General features: G+C 43.7%; 1 protein-coding gene across 1 annotated transcript in view; it reads left to right on the top strand.

Annotated features, from left to right (window-relative positions):
• Positions 1 to 18,377, top strand: part of LOC308305679 (formin) — a 121,927-nt gene that overhangs the window by 62,431 nt on the left and 41,119 nt on the right. Inside the window, exons 11-14 of the mRNA XM_080750517.1 lie at positions 1,422 to 1,551; positions 1,908 to 2,054; positions 3,147 to 3,206; positions 3,924 to 4,044. Coding sequence (XP_080606643.1) covers positions 1,422 to 1,551; positions 1,908 to 2,054; positions 3,147 to 3,206; positions 3,924 to 4,044 — 458 coding nt within the window. The remainder of the gene's footprint in view (positions 1 to 1,421; positions 1,552 to 1,907; positions 2,055 to 3,146; positions 3,207 to 3,923; positions 4,045 to 18,377) is intronic.

Below are 18,377 nucleotides of genomic sequence, written 5' to 3'. Positions count from 1 at the left end.
CTCTAAGTATGATATTTCTCGGATGTTCTTCACGCTACACCACATAAACCTTTAGCGTTTCCTATTCTTGAGGCAAAGAGTTTTGATGTAGAGGGGGAAAAAGGAGCTGACCAAGTACAGAGCCATGAGAGACCTCGGTCAACCAATTATATAGGGTTTAAGTGGTTAAGAATAGGTAGAATTCCTGTATCCACCCATGCTAGTGAGTACACTCTGCATGCACTTAGAAACGGGTGACGATTCTCTCCTGAGTTCCCCTTCCTGTCGCGGTTAATGTGTCCGTGTGGCTTTGGCCCAGATCGTTGGAATAGCCGTCTAGGGAACATTGGCTAATGTAGCCTGACAGCGTGTCGCGGGTTCGAGTCCCGTTCTCGACGATGACCTTTGAACTGCGTGTCTCTCCCCGTCTCTCTCTCCCCTTCTTTCCTGTCAATCTTCACCGAAAACTATCAATAAAGGTAGAAAAGCCAAAAAAAGTGTCCAACAAGCTCAGGTCCCAGGCTGACCTGCGTGCGTCTCCGGCCGTGTTTGAGCAGAACTGTCAGGTGGCCTGAGTCATCCCCCCCCCTCCCCCCTCCCTCCCCCAGTGTCTGGCTAATCACACAGGATGTTAACTGCCCCGCTCCCCCTCCGACACGCCGCTGTTTACATGAGTCGTCCCGCGCCGGCCAGGGGCCAAAGCCTTAGGCCTTACCTTTGATCAATCACCGCGTGCGTTTCCCTCTCGCTGACCCACCGGCCGCCGGACCTTTCAGAGCCGAGCCACACCGCGCCACGCCGCTCATGACCGTCGTCAGCTGGCCTGGCGGGTTAGGGTTAGGGTTAGGGTTAGACTCAACCAGCCCTGCGTGGGGAAGCACAGCCTGCCAAGGAACCCAGAAATAGTTCTTCCTGTCGGACCGTTTGTTTAATTCTGCCATAACACATCAACTTCTCTCTCTCTCTCTCTCTTTCTGTCTCTCTTTCTCTCTGTGTCTCTCTCTCTCTGTCTCTGTCTTTCTCTCTCTGTCTCTCTCTCTCTCTGTCTCATTTGTGTCACATTTTAATGACTAACCATTATTTTATACTTAACTATTCAAAAAGTAGCAGATAAACAAGCTCATAGCGTGAAAATCATTGAATATACACTATACAGTATATATATATATATTTTTTTTTTTAAAGGCAGAAAGTGAACTCAAATCTTAGCTTCCGCGGGTGACTAGAACAACTTAATTTTCAGATGGGGGTCCGCGGCCAAACGCATATAATTTCTGGGGTCCTTGACATGAAAAAGTTTGAGAACTACTGATCATAGAAACATACTTTTTTTTTTTTTTTTTTCAAAACCCTTTCAAGGATTTAAAAGACATTTTGTAGAATGGGGTATTCAGGTCTAAAAGGGGTTTACTGTACACTGCTTCCATCTCTCTGCTCTCCAGGTTCCTCTACGAGCTCTCCCAGATCCCAGACTTCTCGGGCCGGGCCCACTGCATCATCTTCCAGGCCGTCTTTCAGGACAGCATCTCCTCCATCCATCGCAAGGTGGACATCATCTCCAACGTCAGCAAAGTGAGAGTGAGACCGTTACACCTTCACATGCTCGAATCACCAAAGACATGTTACCATTCTATCCAGGGACTTGCAGAGAATGATAGAGAGGCAGGGGCTGAAATTTCGAAAAGGGCCTTTTGGTGAAAATATCGAAAATAGCCGACCTCCAAAGCTTGGAGGTCAGCTATTTTCGATATTTATTCATTGTCTGGAGAGGGCACTTTTTACAGACGGGTAAAAAGGCAGGGGCTCAAGCCCCCTTTGATGTCTATGTGTGCACGTGCCTGATTCTATCTACGGACAGTGATTAAGTTTGTGTGTGTGTGTGTGCGTGTGCGCGTGCGCGTGTGTGTGCGTGCGCGTGCGCGTGTCAGGAACTCCTGGAGTGCGACAGTGTGCGTGAGGTGATGGGTCTGGTTCTGGCCTTTGGGAACTACATGAACGGAGGGAACCGGACCAGAGGACAGGCCGACGGGTTCGGACTGGAGATCCTCCCCAAGCTGAAGGACGTTAAAAGCAGGGTAACCCACACAGTAACCACTGACGTCCTACAGTATATACAGTATACTGTATACCAGTGGTTCTCAAACATTTTCATATTAACTCATTCGTAGTTTACGGCCGTAAAGCCTGTTAATTTCTCTATGTCTTTCACTGCCGGCTTCTCCTACCTGTTAACGTGGGCGCTCGTCCAGTTCCCATCGTGCGTGGATCGGACACTGCTATGCATCGTGTGTTCGCGTATTCCATCAGCTTCTCAAATCCGTTGAAACTTTTTCAATTGATCAATAAGTTCTCCATCTGTAAGCCGCGGAGTTCAGACAGAAAGTTAACGGGCCAAAATAGAGGACGGACTTCCGCTTCCGGTTCAGGGACTCCAATGTTAAAGTTGTCCGCTCAATAATGTGTCCGTGTAGAAACCGATCACGGAGCATTAGTTCCGGCCTATTTTAGTTCGGTTCGATAAAAAAAAAATTTAATTAATTTTTATTAGATTTACGGGTTCTACGGGCATGGCAGAGAAGGGGTACAAAGGGGTATTTTGATGGCAGAGTTTGAGTTAAAGGAGAAGTTCACCCCCAAAATTAAAAATGTTCTATTGATTACTCACACCATGGAGTTCAATCATGTTTTTTGTTCTTTGTTGCATTCCAAGACAAGACAAAAATGTTATTATTATAAATGGTACCCCTATTGATTCCGGATGCCAGAATCAATGGGGTTAAATGTATCCATGTCGTGAGTAATCTATTGGGAGAAAATAATAGTTTGGGGTGAACTACTCCTTTAAGGACCCCTGAATTAATATGCATTTGGCCATGGAGCTCCATAGGAAAATATTGTGTTAAAAAAGAAGATTTGTATTGTCAAAATTGTTCTCAAAATGTTTTTAAAATATTCATAATCTTTTTTACGATTTTTAGATTTTCTCTTTTACAAGTTCCAGTTTCCATAGCGATGTTAACAGAAGCTGCTATTGAAATGATCACAGAGTGCCATGATTAACCAATCTGAGTCTAGCATCCAACAAGGCCATGTAATAACATCAATGAATACAAAGTGTCATTCATGTACCTCTCCTGTTCTTCACTGGTGATCACCTCTCCCCTCAGGACAATCGTATCAGTCTGGTGGACTATGTGGTGTCCTACTACCTGCGCAATCTAGATAAGGTACGGTGTTTTATGTCTAACTTAGTGTTTCTCAAACCTTTTTCATGTCAAGGAACCCCAAATTGTATCCATCCGAAAAGATTTTGTGCCAGGGACCCCCAGAGGAGAAGATTTGTGTTTAAAAAAAGATATAATAATGTATAAAGTGGTTAAAATGATTGTGATGCTATGTTAACACATGGGGACCCCCTGGAACCATCTCAAGGACCCCTGGCAGTCCCCGGGACCACACTTTGAGAACCATAATGGTCTGATTCAGAGGTCTTCAACAGGGGGTCCGGGACCCCTAGGGGGTCCCCAGAGTTACTACAGGGGGACCTCCAAATCTTTCAGTGAACTTTTTTTTCTCCTTTTTTATATTAACCACTTGAACCCTAGCGTCAAAGAGGTTTGGTGTAGAGGGGGAAAAAAGCAGACTAAGTACAGAGTGAAAGGTCAAGTTTATTAAGTATTGACGGTTCAAGTGGTTAAATATCTGAAAACACAAATTGACCTGAATCCAAAATACACAGATGATCGTGCTGTCAAGCGATGAAACTATATGGAATCTATGAAAAGGTTGTGGGGGTCCCTGCTTCATCTCTCTCTTAACTAAGGGGTCCTTGGACTGAAAACGTTGAAGACCCCTGGTCTAATATACAGGCTAATTCTGAACATAAAACAGCTAATAGAGCAGAACAGTTGAATGCTGACAGTGGGATGGGTCTTTTGTTCCAGAATGCTGGGACGGATAAGAGTGTCTTTCCACTGCCGGAGCCTCAGGAGTTGTTCCTGGCTGCCCAGGTCAAGTTTGATGACCTCACCAAAGACATCCGCAAGCTGAAGAGAGACCTGACTGGTGAGAGACACAGGGCTGTCATTTTGGGGTTCCACGGGGATGGGGTCCCCAAATTATGTTGGGGGTGGGTCCCCAGATGATTAACTTAATGTGCAATATTGTTTTCTCACTTTTTAATACCTCTGACAAAAGACAAATTAAACATTGTTCAAATTGTCAAATATTAGAGGCAGAAATTGTGAAAGTAGCAGATCTACATGCTCACAACGCGTTGTGAGCATGTAGATCTGCTATTTTCACAATAGAACCGTGTTATACAAAATGCAATGTCTCAACTCTTAGTGCTCGTCAGGATGGGGGGGTCCCCTGTTAAAATAGGATTATTTTGGGGGTCGCGGCCTGAAAAGGTTGAGAACCACTGCTATAATGTACCATTTGTCTTTATGATTTGCCCGGAGATTGAACCCCCGATCTCCCAAAATCTCAGGGCCGACACTTTATAACCACAAGGCCACTGAGCTGTGAGCTTGTAGATCGACTATTTCCAGTAGTGTAGCCCATGAGAATGCGGTCAATCAAATTTAGAGCCCATGGGATTATAGCCAACTAAGTATAAGGTTTAAGTAGTTAATGTGTACATCATGAGGGTTAAACTGCACACTGAACCAGCTCTTCTGCAGCATCTTAGTGTTCAGGTCATCTTTGTTTCATTGTAAAATCGCTCGGCAGTGATTATGTATGCCGTCTTATTCCAACCAGAGCGGTTCAAATGCAAATGTTCATCCTGTGCACTTCTCCTGAACCGTTGCACGGAAGGGTTTGTGGGAGCGCCGAGGAACCCTGCGTGGCCATGGCCCGAAGCAACTTTTTTCCCTTTCCAGACATCGTGTCATGCCTTTTAACGGGCCAATGTGTCATCATTGCACCGCCACCTCTCGCCTTTCAAAATCAATGCAGGAACAGTCAGGGGCGTCACACCTAATTCTGGGCCCTGGGTACAAGGATTCACTGCGGGCCCCCCATGAATGTTAACTATTGAAAAATAGCAGATATACAAGCTCACAGCGCGGCACCGAGTGCCGCGCTGCGAGCTTGTAGATCTGCTATTTTTGAAAAATCGTGAAAATGTGTGCCAAGAAACCTATGTTTTCATGTCAGTGATGCTCAAACTTTTTCATGTGAAAGACCCCCCATCTCAAAATATTTAGTTCCAGGGACCCCCCAGAAGCAAAAATAGCAGATCTACAAGCTCGCAGCGCGGCACCATAGCTAAAGTTACTAGGGCCCCTCCACCTTGGGCCCTGGTAACTCAGTCCCACTTTCCTACCCCTTGTGACGCCCCTGGGAACAGTCCGCTGAACTAGCATCCTCATTTCGTCTGCCTCCAGAGTTTCTAAACCAGACAAAAAGGCTAGAAATCGTCGACAACGGTGAACAGCGGGTAAACCTGAAGCCTGAAGCAGTTCCAGTGGCTCACAAGTGACAGTGTCCGCCATCCTCGGCAAGTCGCTAATCTAGCCAATCAGGCGGCCAGCCATCCAGTCGAGTCATTTATTCTTGGCCGGGGCCACGCTGGGGTTAAAGGCGACGGCACCCCAGCGCCCTCGGTGTCTGTCGTTATTTAAATCAACCAATAATACGGCATATGAAAGCAATTAGATATGCTCTGCAACTCTCCCCTCGCTTTTTCTAGATCGCTGTTAAACCCATTTAGAACGGGTACACATTATATATATATATATAATGATATATGTGTATCATTATTTTATGCTTTAACTATTGAAAAATAGCAGATATGCAAGCTCACAGCGCGGCACAGAGTGCCGCGCTGCGAGCTTGTAGATCTGCTATTTTTGAAAAATCGTGAAAATTTCAATGTTGACCCAATTCTATAAGTGTCTTTTGAATCCTTTGAAGGTTTTTTTTTTTTAAAAACCTATGTTTCTATGTCAGCAATCTGGCCAGCCATCATCAAAGAAAAGGTCCTTTTCACTTAACTGGAGCTCAGTTAGTCTGTTCTTGAGAGACTACTATGTCAGTGGTTCTCAAACCTTTTCATGTGAAGGACCCCCAAAATTATATTTATTTGGCCACGGACCCCCCATCTCAAAATATCTAGGTCCAGGGACCACCCAGAAGCAAAATTTGAGTTACAAACGTTCGCTTTGAAAATACATATATATTCAAAGATTTGCACACATTTTCACGACTTTTTCAAAAATAGCAGATCTACAAGCTCGCAGCGCGGCACTCGGTGCCGCGCGGCGAGCTTGTATATCTGCTATTTTTCACCGGTTAAAGCAATCAATAAGTCTAGGCCTAAATGGGTTAAAGCCCTCTCCTCTCTGACCTGGGGGAGAAATACAAAGAGTCTACTAAAAACACCCAGACCCCACCCCAAGCTGTCACTCATTTTATTAGGAAAAAATGGAAGACTTGAAGACAATAAATGCAACATAAGGGCCCTCGCATTTGATCTCTTACCACAGCAAACGTCTGGCGTCGGCAGTCCTCGGGGGTATTGGCAGCGCAGGGGCGCGCAGCGTTGAATTCTGGGTGTTTGGTGAGCTCCACCTTATGACTCCCCTTTCCATTTTTATCCTCTCCGCTGCAGCCGCCGCCAGGAATAAATATTTATGCCTCGGCTATTATAAACCAGCCTAAAGAAAGCAACTGGTCTTAATTATAACGCTCGGCGGCGGAGTGCAGATCACTTCCATCCCAACGCTCTGGATGGTGTCTGACTCCGGGTAGCGGCTAGCGCTGGAGTCACACCTCCGTTTTACTGATCTGATGTGTAGCAGTCTCTCCCCCCCCCCCTCCCTTTGGTCAAGGGTCAGGAGACACGCCATTGTCGCACCGTGTCTCCTGGCTCTGCCTCCGCCGGCAGCATGTTTGCTTGTACTGTACTATATATCGCCGGCTGGAAACCTTGTATGTCCAAAACCGTTCCGTTATGTATTCATCACTTTGAAAATTATTTAAACTAGTGAAAACAGCCGATCTACAAGCACACAAAAACCTTGTATGTCCAAAACCGTTCCGTTTTGTATTTATCACTTTGAAAATGATTTAAACTAATGAAAACAGCCGATCTACAAGCACACAACGCCTCGCGTGTGCTTGTAGATCGGCTGTTTTCACTAGTTTCGTGCGACAGTCTTGTATGGTGATTCAGGGCTTTACTTTACGTAAAAGTGTACAAATTTGAAACTTTGGAGATACGAGCTTTCTCCCCGACGGTGACGATATGCAAGTACGCATTTCGTACGCACGCACACACGCACACACATCACACAACATATTTGTCGGCGCTTTCACGCAAGCGCACACACGCCTGTACTCTGCACCATTGCTCGCGCTGAACTGTATGCGCGCGCGCGCCTGCGTGTGTGTGCGTGCGTGCGCACACACCATGCGTGCACGGCTAGTGTCTAGTCGGAGCCGATGCTCAGGACGTGGTCAGGCGCGCCGTCCGCCCGCCCGGCTGTACCCTCGACTTCACTGGCTTGTGTGCAGAAACATGATCCCCTTTAGATGGGGGCTTCCTGTTTGGTGGAGAGGGTGGTGACCTCTCCCTGAGCTCCTCTCAGGGGGGGGGGGGAGAGAGAGGGATGATCAGGAGGCCAACAGGGATCTAAGCCTACTGTAGAGAGAGCTCCAGGACTCCACTCCACCCACACACGGATGAATGAATATCCTCCAGTCTTATTCCTGCCACAATTAATTTGTGGTTGATGTAGCCTAAAGCGGCGGTTCTCAAAATATTTTCATGTGGGGACCCCCGAATTGATATGTAATCTGGCTACGGACCTCGATTTGAAAAGGTTTTGTGCCAGGGACCCCCATAAGAGTAATCTGAAAAGATGTAGGCTATACATTTCTTTTTCTGAAATAGCAGATCCACAATGGCACAGCTTGTAGGTTGACTATTTTCCAATAGCCTAAAAATAAAATAGAGCTTTAAGTGTTTAACTTTAAACTGTTCCTAATTCTTCTGGTGACGCCCTCAAGAACTACTTGGGGTCTCTGTACCGCACTTTGACAGCCAGTGGCGAGAAGCCGAATTTATGCTTTGGCAGAAAAGAAGGTTGATTTGTGTCAATACTGATTGATTGACTGAATACTTTATTAACAGTTTGTAAAAAAAAAAGACAAGTGGCACAGATTTATACAAAAGAATGCTAAAAGGATAACCCAGATAAACCCTCGGGGCTTGTCTCCATTAAGGTCCTGTGTATTCAATTCATCAAAACATTTAAAGACATATGGGGGGCCATTATCTGGTCTAATTTTTGATCAAAGCAAGAATTAGGCGTGAATTTCAGCTTGAAAACTCTCTAGAAATTATACTTCTAAGAAAGAAAGTCAGTATCTTCGTTCGTCAGGCTATGGCTTCATATGTCTTGAAGAAGCAGTACATTTTTACTGGATGTCATCAAGCCTCTGTTGATGGAGCTGCACTTCCACTGGATACTTATTTATTTATTTGTTTTATTTATTTTTTATCCAGCGAAGGTCTTGGTTGGTCAGCGCACATAAAGATCCCTTTAACTACTGCATAATTGGGCTGGACAGCCGAGGCAGGGACGCTACTGAATGAAATAGTATCAAATAAAAAGGAACAGTCAGAGCTCATTTGTTGCTCAGGGGAGTTTAGTGTTTCACTGAAGGCCTGGCCCAGGTTACGCATTCATCACCATGGCAAATCAGACAGTGTCTTGATTTTAAATGGCCCTTAATGTCAGGTCCAGTCAAGGCCTTTAGCCTGAAGTGGGTTTTACGACGGAGGCTCTGCTCGTGCATTCCATGTGTGGAGCCGATCTGTTGAGGTAACCCTTCCCCTTGTCTGCACCCCGACGAGACGGACCGGTCAGGAACTCTGTCCAATAGCGGGACGTGTGCATGTCGTGCAACCAAAAGCCCTTGGGTAAGATTTAATTTTCCTTCTATCCGTCAAGTTAGAATCTATACATGACGCAGCCTTGAATATGCCGTTTTTAACTAAATCCCTATTTGGCAATACAATACGCTCTAGATCCGTTTAGTGTGAGGCGGACTCTTTCATTAAGGGTTCTGAGCCAGCAGAAAGACATTGATACATTCGGCAGAAGTCAAGTCACCCCAGGGATGTGACGATGAGCCCTGCGTCCGATCTGAGCAAGGGTTAACGCTATCTTAAGTCAGTATCAAAAGTCCTGGTTGATGTTGCTACTGTACCTGCTGCGTTCTCCAGCCCCAAGCAGGATAGGCCTGGGCAGATAGTTTGATTTATGGGGAGGGGAGCAGGAAGAGAGGATCATCCCACCTTTCTCTGCCATAGGTGGCCTCGCCAAGGGGCTAATTCTCCATCCCGCAGGGAAGAGGGCCAGGAAACGGAGGAGTGGTTCCTCTGGGGTTTTGTATATAATTGGGGATTAGCGAGAGAATTCCACTGATAGAAATGAGCCATGTCCTGTATAAACTAGACCAGGTCAACCTGGTTGTGCCAGACCCCCTGTCTGTCATCATCATTTATGACATCATGCCTTTTGTAGGCATGTCATCATCATGTCATCATCATATATACCCTTTATATAGAAAACCCGGACCGACAGACATTTGCTTATGTAGGCCTACCCATTTCATGGGTCTGGCAATAACTGATATGCCAAGGCCCAAGTACACTGGAGGTTTAACCTCTGACGAAACGTACAAAAGACGGTGAGAGAGCTTTCCAAACCCTGGGGCCTGATACTTTTTCACAGCGAGGCTATGGTGAGCGTATGGTGACGAAAGCGCTAGTGTTTACACCTGTAGCCTGCAATCAGGGTAAAACATTGTCGGTGACGTCACCATCAGCAGCCAGTGAGGGACCAGCATTCTTGGTGACGTCACCATCAACAGCCAGTGAGGGACCAGCATTCTTGGTGACGTCACCATCGACAGCCAGTGAGGGACCAGCATTCTTGGTGACGTCACCATCGACCTGATATAAATAACAAGGCGCAAGTTGGCACCTCGACAGAGAGCAGTTTAGTTTTTGGCCGATTTTCATTACCCAGACCTGTCTGTACTCTGTCCTCACCAACTTGTAAACGACATCAGTCGGTGCCCTATTCCAATCCTCAAGTCTGCATCTGAGCAAGTAGAGACCAATTACCCCTATGTTTACTTGATCCGTCCCGATCCTCCCACTTTACCAAGTGACTTTCACTGACCTTTCACAACAAATTACCCAGAATGCCTTTCACCATTTCTTCTTCTCTTGCTTCTCTTGTCAATAAAACTGTATATTTGTGGGATTGTTGTATATAATTGGGGATTAGCGAGAGAATTCCACTGATAGAAATGAGCCATGTCCCGTATAAATAACTGCCAAGGCCCAAGTACGCTGGAGGTTTAACCTCTGACAAAACGTACAAAAGACGGTGAGAGAGCTTCCCAAACCCTGGGGCCTGATACTTTCTCACAGCGGGGCTATGGTGAGCAGACGAAAGCGCTAAGCCCAACCTCACATATTTATAACACTGGATCAAAAGAATTATAGATGTGTTTGGATCTCAGGATGAGAATTCATCACTTTTGGCTACAACACGCGAGAACACAAATCTTTAGGAATTGACCGACATGAATAATGAGCTAACTTTGGCTCACCCTGCTTGACCCAATAGTGGATATCAGACTACTGTTTAGTCGCTATAGATCTCTAGCAGTAATTCTCTCTTTCTTTCTCTCTCTCTCTCTCTCTCTCTCTCTCTCTCTCTCTCTCTCACTCACTCTCTGTCCATCACTGTATTTTTTACCTCATATTTCCTTCCCTCTCTCCTTGCCCTCACTCTCTCTTGATCTTCCTCTATCTGCGTTCGCCACCATTCATCATCCTGCCCATAATAATTCTTACCTACAAGGAAAGGAGAAGTGGAAACTATGACAAATCTTTGTCAGTAGGATATCGTGGCGTTTGTTTTGAGACAGAAACAGTCATCAATCATCCAGTTCTATGTTACTATTAGTGTTCTTTATTGCCAATGTGGTGTTTACGCTGTTTCCCACAGTTCCACATGACAAGTGTTGCATTGTCTCCGCGTGCTGTGATTTCCTGCTAACTCGGGTGACAGCAGTTGGAAACTGTGGTAAAACTCTGAGCATAATGTTGACAACAAATGGTGGACGTTGCATTTCTTTTTACGTTTCCTCTCGTCGAACCACCAATCTTTCCCCACAACCCACAATTTTTGTCAAGTTACCTCATATGATGCTCCACATTCAAGTAAGATTAATGGTGTGGGGTTTCCCCAGATGTTTAAACACTGTTCTAACACAGTCCACAACATCTCTTTTCAAGCAATCAATTGATCCATCAATCAAGTGACGAATGCACTGTTACATGCTAACATTTTCTACTTCCATTACAAGTTAGATTGATGAATATTCAAATCAAACAGGACAACTGTTTTTGTTTTTTATATTTATATATATTTATAACTTTTTGAATTAATTTGAATTTTAAAAGTAGCCTAGATTTAATGCAACATACTTTTCACTGAAGATTTTTTTTTTTTTCTTCTTCTTTTTTTAATTTTACTCCTCGACAGTCGCATTTTACTGAATAGGTGCATGGTCTACCAAAATGTTTTCTTAGATTACTATTTCTATGCATTTGATGTATTGATGTACTGTATTACCTTGCTTATTGTAAATCGCTCTGGATTAAGAGCGTCTGCTAAATGCCTAAATTGTAAATGTAACATTTAACAATGATATGGCTACAATTGTTTGTTCCTTTTCCTATTTTCTTTATTAAATGCACATACTTTGTTTCAATCTCTGAAAGAGACTTCAGCCAAGTTAGTTCATTTATATCGGACAAGCACTTAAATATTTTAGACATTTCAGTTAAATTCAGTTTGAACTATCTAAACAATACATCTGATTGTATTTAGTAACTCAGTACTTTTCACTCGAAACATTTTTAATTCATACTGAAGTAATTATTTGGATATTTTTTATTGTTTTACATCTAGTTGAGTCATAATTATTTTATGGTATAAATACTTTTACTTGAGTACAGTTTCTGGCTATTCTACCCACCTCTGATGTAGACCCTAGTTCAAAGAATGCCTTTACTGATATCTGATTCCCTAGGTAGTGGAAAGGCCAGTGAGTTGATTATGTCTTGATGAATTGTCTTTTTCTAGAGACAAACAATCTTTAGCTTGCGCGCCGCCTTACAATTTATCTATATACGTTTTAGAATTTTTTACCAGATTAAAAAACATTCCAAAATGGTTCAAATAGCCGATCTACAAGCTCACAGCGCTCCAATATCTATTTTAAAATATCAAAAAGTAAAACAAAGAACTCAAGGAATAAGGGGTAAGGCAAGACAGGGCCCTGTGTCCAGGTGACGAAAATATAGACACACACTGCAACATTGTTGGTCGTTCCTTTATAAATGGTTATCGCTGTCGCTCAGTTTATATTTCCTCGCTTGTCTTCACGAGCAAAGCAGCATCGCGCTAGTTATTAATGACATCATGGCAGGTCAGAGGCGTGTTCGTGCCGTGCATGCTGGTGCACCAAGGCAGACACCATGTGCTCACCTGGTACTCATCTCTTCTTGTCACTTTCCACTGCTTGCTGTCCAATAAATGACGGTTAAACACCTCAAAGATGAGCCTGAGTAATTGTTTCCACATTAATCGCATAAAAATAACAAATCTTAGATCCGTGGCAGGACATTCCCTTTTCATCCCCTGCACACACCTGCATACGCACGAGCACGTGCGCGCACACACACACACGCAGGGGCGTCACACCAAATTATGGGCCCTGGGTACAAGGATTCACTGCGGGCCCCCCATGAATGTTAACTATTGAAAAATAGCAGATGCAAGCTTGTATATCTGCTATTTTTGAAAAATCGTGAAAATATTTGCAAGAAACCTATGTTTCCATGTCAGTGGTGCTCAAACTTTTTCATGTCAAGGACCCCCATGATGATATGTATTTGGCCACGGACCCCCATCACAAAATATTTAGTTCCAGGGACACCCCCCCAGAAGCAACATTTGAGTTACAAATGTTCGCTTAAAAAGTACATATATTCAAAGATTTTCACACATTTTCACGACTTTTAAAAAATAGCAGATCTACAAGCTCGCAAGATCTGCTATTTTTCAATAGCTGAAGTTACTAGGGCCCCTCCACCTTGGGCCCTTGTAACTCAGTCCCACTTTCCTCCCCCTTGTGACGCCCCTGCACACACGCACACCAGATCAAAACGTCAACCTCTTGAGTTACCATAAAATGGGTAATATACTGCATTACACCTGGTGGACGTTTATTGCACGTAGGCCATGAAAGCAGTTGTATTATCTATTGTCCAAGCACTATCTTCAAAACGTTCCCGCTGCAGGTACCAAAGACTCGGTTGTTCAGTTTGCGGAGACAAACCTTTGAAGCTGTTTAATGGTCGTTGAACCATTAAAAAACAGCATGCCTTTATTTGTGGCCAAAGGAGAACTTAAGTTATTTATTTATCTATTATTGTCTCATGCGCTGTTAGTCCTGTAATATTCTTGCCTTCCCACAAACAATAAAAAAAGACTGACAATAAGTCAAAATGGCAACAATAAAAGCCAAGAAGAAAAAAGAAAAACCTGTAAATATAACACATTTAGAAAAGTAAAATAGAAACACAACTGCGCACATATTAACAGGCCATATAAATGATAAATATAATACATATAAATGATAAATATAATACCATTTATAAGCAGAAAACATGCTAGTGATCAGCTTGCGTGGCTTTGCTGTGGTCTTTTCACTTGTGTCACGCACAACAGAAGCGTACCTAACGATCCAACCAATATGCCCATGAATGGCGATGCCAATATACAGGGTATGGGCATGTTCTTATGACATCGGAGATCCCATATATGGGAGTAAAAGGGACACAGGTAGACAGACAGATATCTCCATATATGGGCACAAAAGGGACACAGACAGACGGGTGCAACGGGAAAGCCCCCGACACTATATGACTCGGACATATCGGTCGTATCGGCGGTGTGATGAACTCTAGATGTCATGAGAGTAGAATAAACTTGACATTGCAAGTCTTCCTTCAGGTTTGGTGACATCACAGCAGTCAGTCTCCTCCTCTGCCAATGTACAGTAGATACTGTGTGTATTATCATTGGACTGGAAGACTATCATCCCAAAGCAAATCCCTTTAGTTTTGATTCCCTGCAGCTGCTGGTGTTTGTGTTGTGGGCTTCCTCCTTGCGGTCTTCACTGTCTGGACCACATTTGGAGGAGAGCCGCCTCTAAATTGTAGACTTGCTGTTTTGAACACTGTTTTAATGGGCTCTCTTGAGTAGGGGGATTTCTGGTTGGGGAAACATGTTTTTTCTAAACAGGATATTTTGTTTGTCGTGTTTCTGTGGCTATGTACCTGTTTTGTTTTTAGTTTGGTTGGTTGGTTTTGCAATGGACAGATTGATCTAGTTCTTGCTTAAAACACCCTGGGCTCTTTTGAATTGGGGATGAGAGTTTGATGACTTGCGACGCATGTTTTGTTACAGTTCATATACTAGTCCGGGAGCCGTGGGGGTGAACGTGGATTCGCCTGTAAAAGTTTTTTTCTCAACTGATTCTTGTAGCTTGGGGTCACCTCTTAAGGATTCAAGATGATGACCAGTGATATCCATTGAGCATTTTTTATTATTAACCCCTTAATGGCTGAAACACAAGAAATCCACCCAGGAGGAAAATACCCAGAAAAAGATTTTTTTTTCTGGGTATTTAAGGAGGATCTGAGGGGTCTAACTAGGGGTTTGTCATGATGCTGAATCCATTGCAGGCATTTGTTTTGCACAAAAAACATTCCGTGGGCTAGAAATGGCCTCAGAAAACAATACACGTATGGGTGAGTATTCATGTTAGTCGGAGGCCTTAGGGTTTTTTTTCTCGTGCTAATCAGTCTAAAAGTGCAACATTTTGCACAGATGTAGCTCAGGGCATGCTCTAATGATTTAGCTAGGGCGCCCGAGTCGGCGACCTTCGGGGTCACCACAGCACCCACAAAACTCTGACTCATCACTTTTCATCACTAAAGTCGATGGGAACCCAACTTGATTTGGCCGCTGTGGCGACCCCGAATGTCGCAGACTCGTGCGCCCTAGAGCATTAGACTGATTAGCACGAGAAAAAAAACCCTAAGGCCTCCGACTAACATGAATACTCACCCATACGTGTATTGTTTTCTGAGGCCATTTCTAGCCCACAGAATGTTTTTTGTGCAAAACAAATGCCTGCAATGGATTCAGCATCATGACAAACCCCTAGTTAGACCCCTCAGATCCTCCTTAAATACCCAGAAAAAAAAATCTTTTTCTGGGTATTTTCCTCCTGGGAGGATTTCTTGTGTTTCAGGCATTAAGGGGTTAATAATAAAAAATGCTCAATGGATATCACTGGTCATCATCTTGAATCCTTAAGAGGTGACCCCAAGCTACAAGAATCAGTTGAGAAAAAAACTTTTACAGGCGAATCCACGTTCAGCCAAAAATCACCATTTGGCTCCCGGACTATACTGTAGGCTTTCACACTACATTCTGTTAAAATAGAGGAAATGTGCGCTTTGCAACCGAACGTGCCGAGCTGCAGGTGTAACTTGCTTCCCTGTTGAAGATGTGAGAACCCGACACAGATCTAACGGTGAACGCAACGCAGTGAACCGAGACCGTGGCAAGACCCAGTAATGTTCTTGTTATGTTGCAGAACCACTACGCCACTTAGCAATGCAGTCATAAGCACGTTAAAGTATTTACTGCGTCCATTAATGACTTGCAGGTTGGGGGAATGTGCCAAAGTGATTTGAGCAGGCGTCTCTCTGCATATTCCATCGCAGGCTAATTGTTTGGGGAGGAAACGAAAAGCTTTGGCTGGAGATGGCGGTTTCCTCTGAGGTGCATTTGGCATCACAACAAAGGCCCATCCGCAAACGGCAAATAGATCAGCTGCACGCACTCACACACTCACTCACTCTCTCTCTCTCACACACACACACACACACACACACACACACACACACTGACCATTACGTGTGCACACACACACTAGTTAGCAATAATTAGGTTTACTGAAGGAGTCGTCATGGTTTGCACCTGTAGATTGACCACTTCTACCACTCTTTCGAGTCACGTGTTCAAATACTGGATTCTGATTGGCTAAATTCCGGAGGTTATGAGAGAACTACTGCCGCAAAGTTGTGTGGGGACTTGTCCGAGATCAATGAGCCTCAGTGTACATCCGGGGACTTCAGGAGGTAGTCGGAACACCTTTCCCCCAACCAACAAATGACCGTGGCAACGGTCCTATGTTCACTAACGTGCATGCTATAGTCGCCGATTTATTTGGATCCAATGCAATCCGCCAACTTTAAAGCCCCTTTTCTCTGAACCTATGCCTTTCTGGAAGCGAACAGCCTCTATTTACGGCCGGAACGGTACTTCTAACTGACGTTAGCTTAGCTGTAAGCTAGACGCATGGATTAGTATGGAGTTGGCGCCATCTGTTGGTGAGTAGAAGATGTTGTTGGTGGAACTATCTGCTGTCTCGCGGAAGTTTTATAGGCAATAATGATTGTAACTTAAGATCCTTGCAAGTTACAACTATGTGTTTTCTTTCATGTATAAGGGAAAAAGTGGTAGAAAAGCTATTTACCACTCGGGGTCGGACATTATGCTCTGATAATGTCCTGTGTTAGGGTGTTATCGGACTCGGCTTCGCCTCGTCCGATAACACCCTAACACAGGACATTATCAGAGCATAATGTCCTCTCACTCGGGGTAAATTGCTTACTTAAACCCTAATACTTAGTTGACTGTTTCCCAAACAGTGGGCCAGGACACATTTGTATGGGTCCCTTTTTGTTTGTTATATTTTGTTCTTAATTATTGTTTCAGAACATGTTCAAAGAAATGACTCCCAAAATTACAATTATTTTTCATAATTTTCATGAAAATAAATAAAATAAAGAAATACAATAAATTCCATAAATTAGAAAATATATGTTTAAGAAGTAGTGAAAATAGCCGATCTACAAGCTCACAACGCGTTCACACCGTGTTATGAGCTTGTAGATCACTAGTTTGGGTCCCGGGCAAACGGCTAATTTATTTCTCTTGTGGGTCTCGACCAAAAAAGTTTGGGAACCACTGTCTGCCTTAGGGGTCTTTACTTGTTGCACCCCTAATATTTTCCCTCTACACCGAATCTGAATGTTTGCCTATATGACATGTCCAGATTAGGAACGCTGGGGTTCGAGTGGTTAAATTGGATTGCCTTTACTTTTTCACTATTTTGCCCACCACAACGCCCAGACGGCTAAAATACCACATTCACTCAGAACAGAAGCTTATTATATAATAAAATATTACTTACAGTATTCGTAAAAATGAATACATATAATTTACGGGTGTGGGTCTCTTTCCCTCCCTCTCCCTCTTTCCCTCCCTAAGTCTATTTTTTGGCAAAGAGATTTGGTAGAGAGTGGGAAAAAAAGACTGTATCAAGTACCTCATTTTATTACAGGTCAGTTTTACCAATTATAGAGAATCTACTGTAAATGGTAACGAATATGCAGCTCGGCAAATAAAAGTTGAATTGATCCCAGTGCATGACGGAGGACGATTTCACGATCAATTAAATCTTGATACGATTATCGTGAGTATTTTTTTTTCATCACGTTAAACGATAATAGCAATTATCGTCCCATCCCTATTTAGACCCCAGGAAGACCCGTTTTTTGCTGTGGTTGGGGATCTCCATAAATGGGCATGTGACTTCGAGCTCTGGTCTGACGTCACACAACGGAGACCGTTGTCTAATGATGCCGATTTACGCGCATGACGATCTGCCCGCACTACTGCAGCTTGTCCATATTTGGGCATAATCAGGCCTGCCACAACTTCTTGAACTTTATATAGTAGATTATGGAATTTCTCCTCATTACTGTCTACCACAGAACCCCATGGTAATGAACCCCTCTCTCTTGTTTTGATTGCCAGCTTGGTTTAATAGCCAGTGTTTTTTTTACTGTACTCTGATTCACAAGCCTCTTCATCAGGTGTTGGTAACGTGATACCCAGTATCATATGTCTCGAAGTAATTGCCAGTTTTTGAGTTGCAACTTGTTGTATTGTTTTATATACCTAACTCCAGTACGGGGATCTGGCGATGAAAGTTACCTAAATCCTAGATCACACAGTACAGGCTTCATTTAACTATTTTCTTTCTTTCTTATTAGTGTGGTTGTTATAGGCAACACACTATTGTTCCTGGTCTGAGAATTGTTTGCCAGCAGGTGAACCTGCTTTTTGTACACTTTTGCACAAATGTAA

This window comes from Nannobrachium achirus, assembly GCF_963921795.1.
Source record: "Nannobrachium achirus genome assembly, chromosome: 20".
In the NCBI taxonomy this organism is placed as follows: domain Eukaryota; kingdom Metazoa; phylum Chordata; class Actinopteri; order Myctophiformes; family Myctophidae; genus Nannobrachium; species Nannobrachium achirus.
Note: the sequence above shows the minus strand (reverse complement) of the source record. Positions and strands in the feature narration are given on the sequence as shown.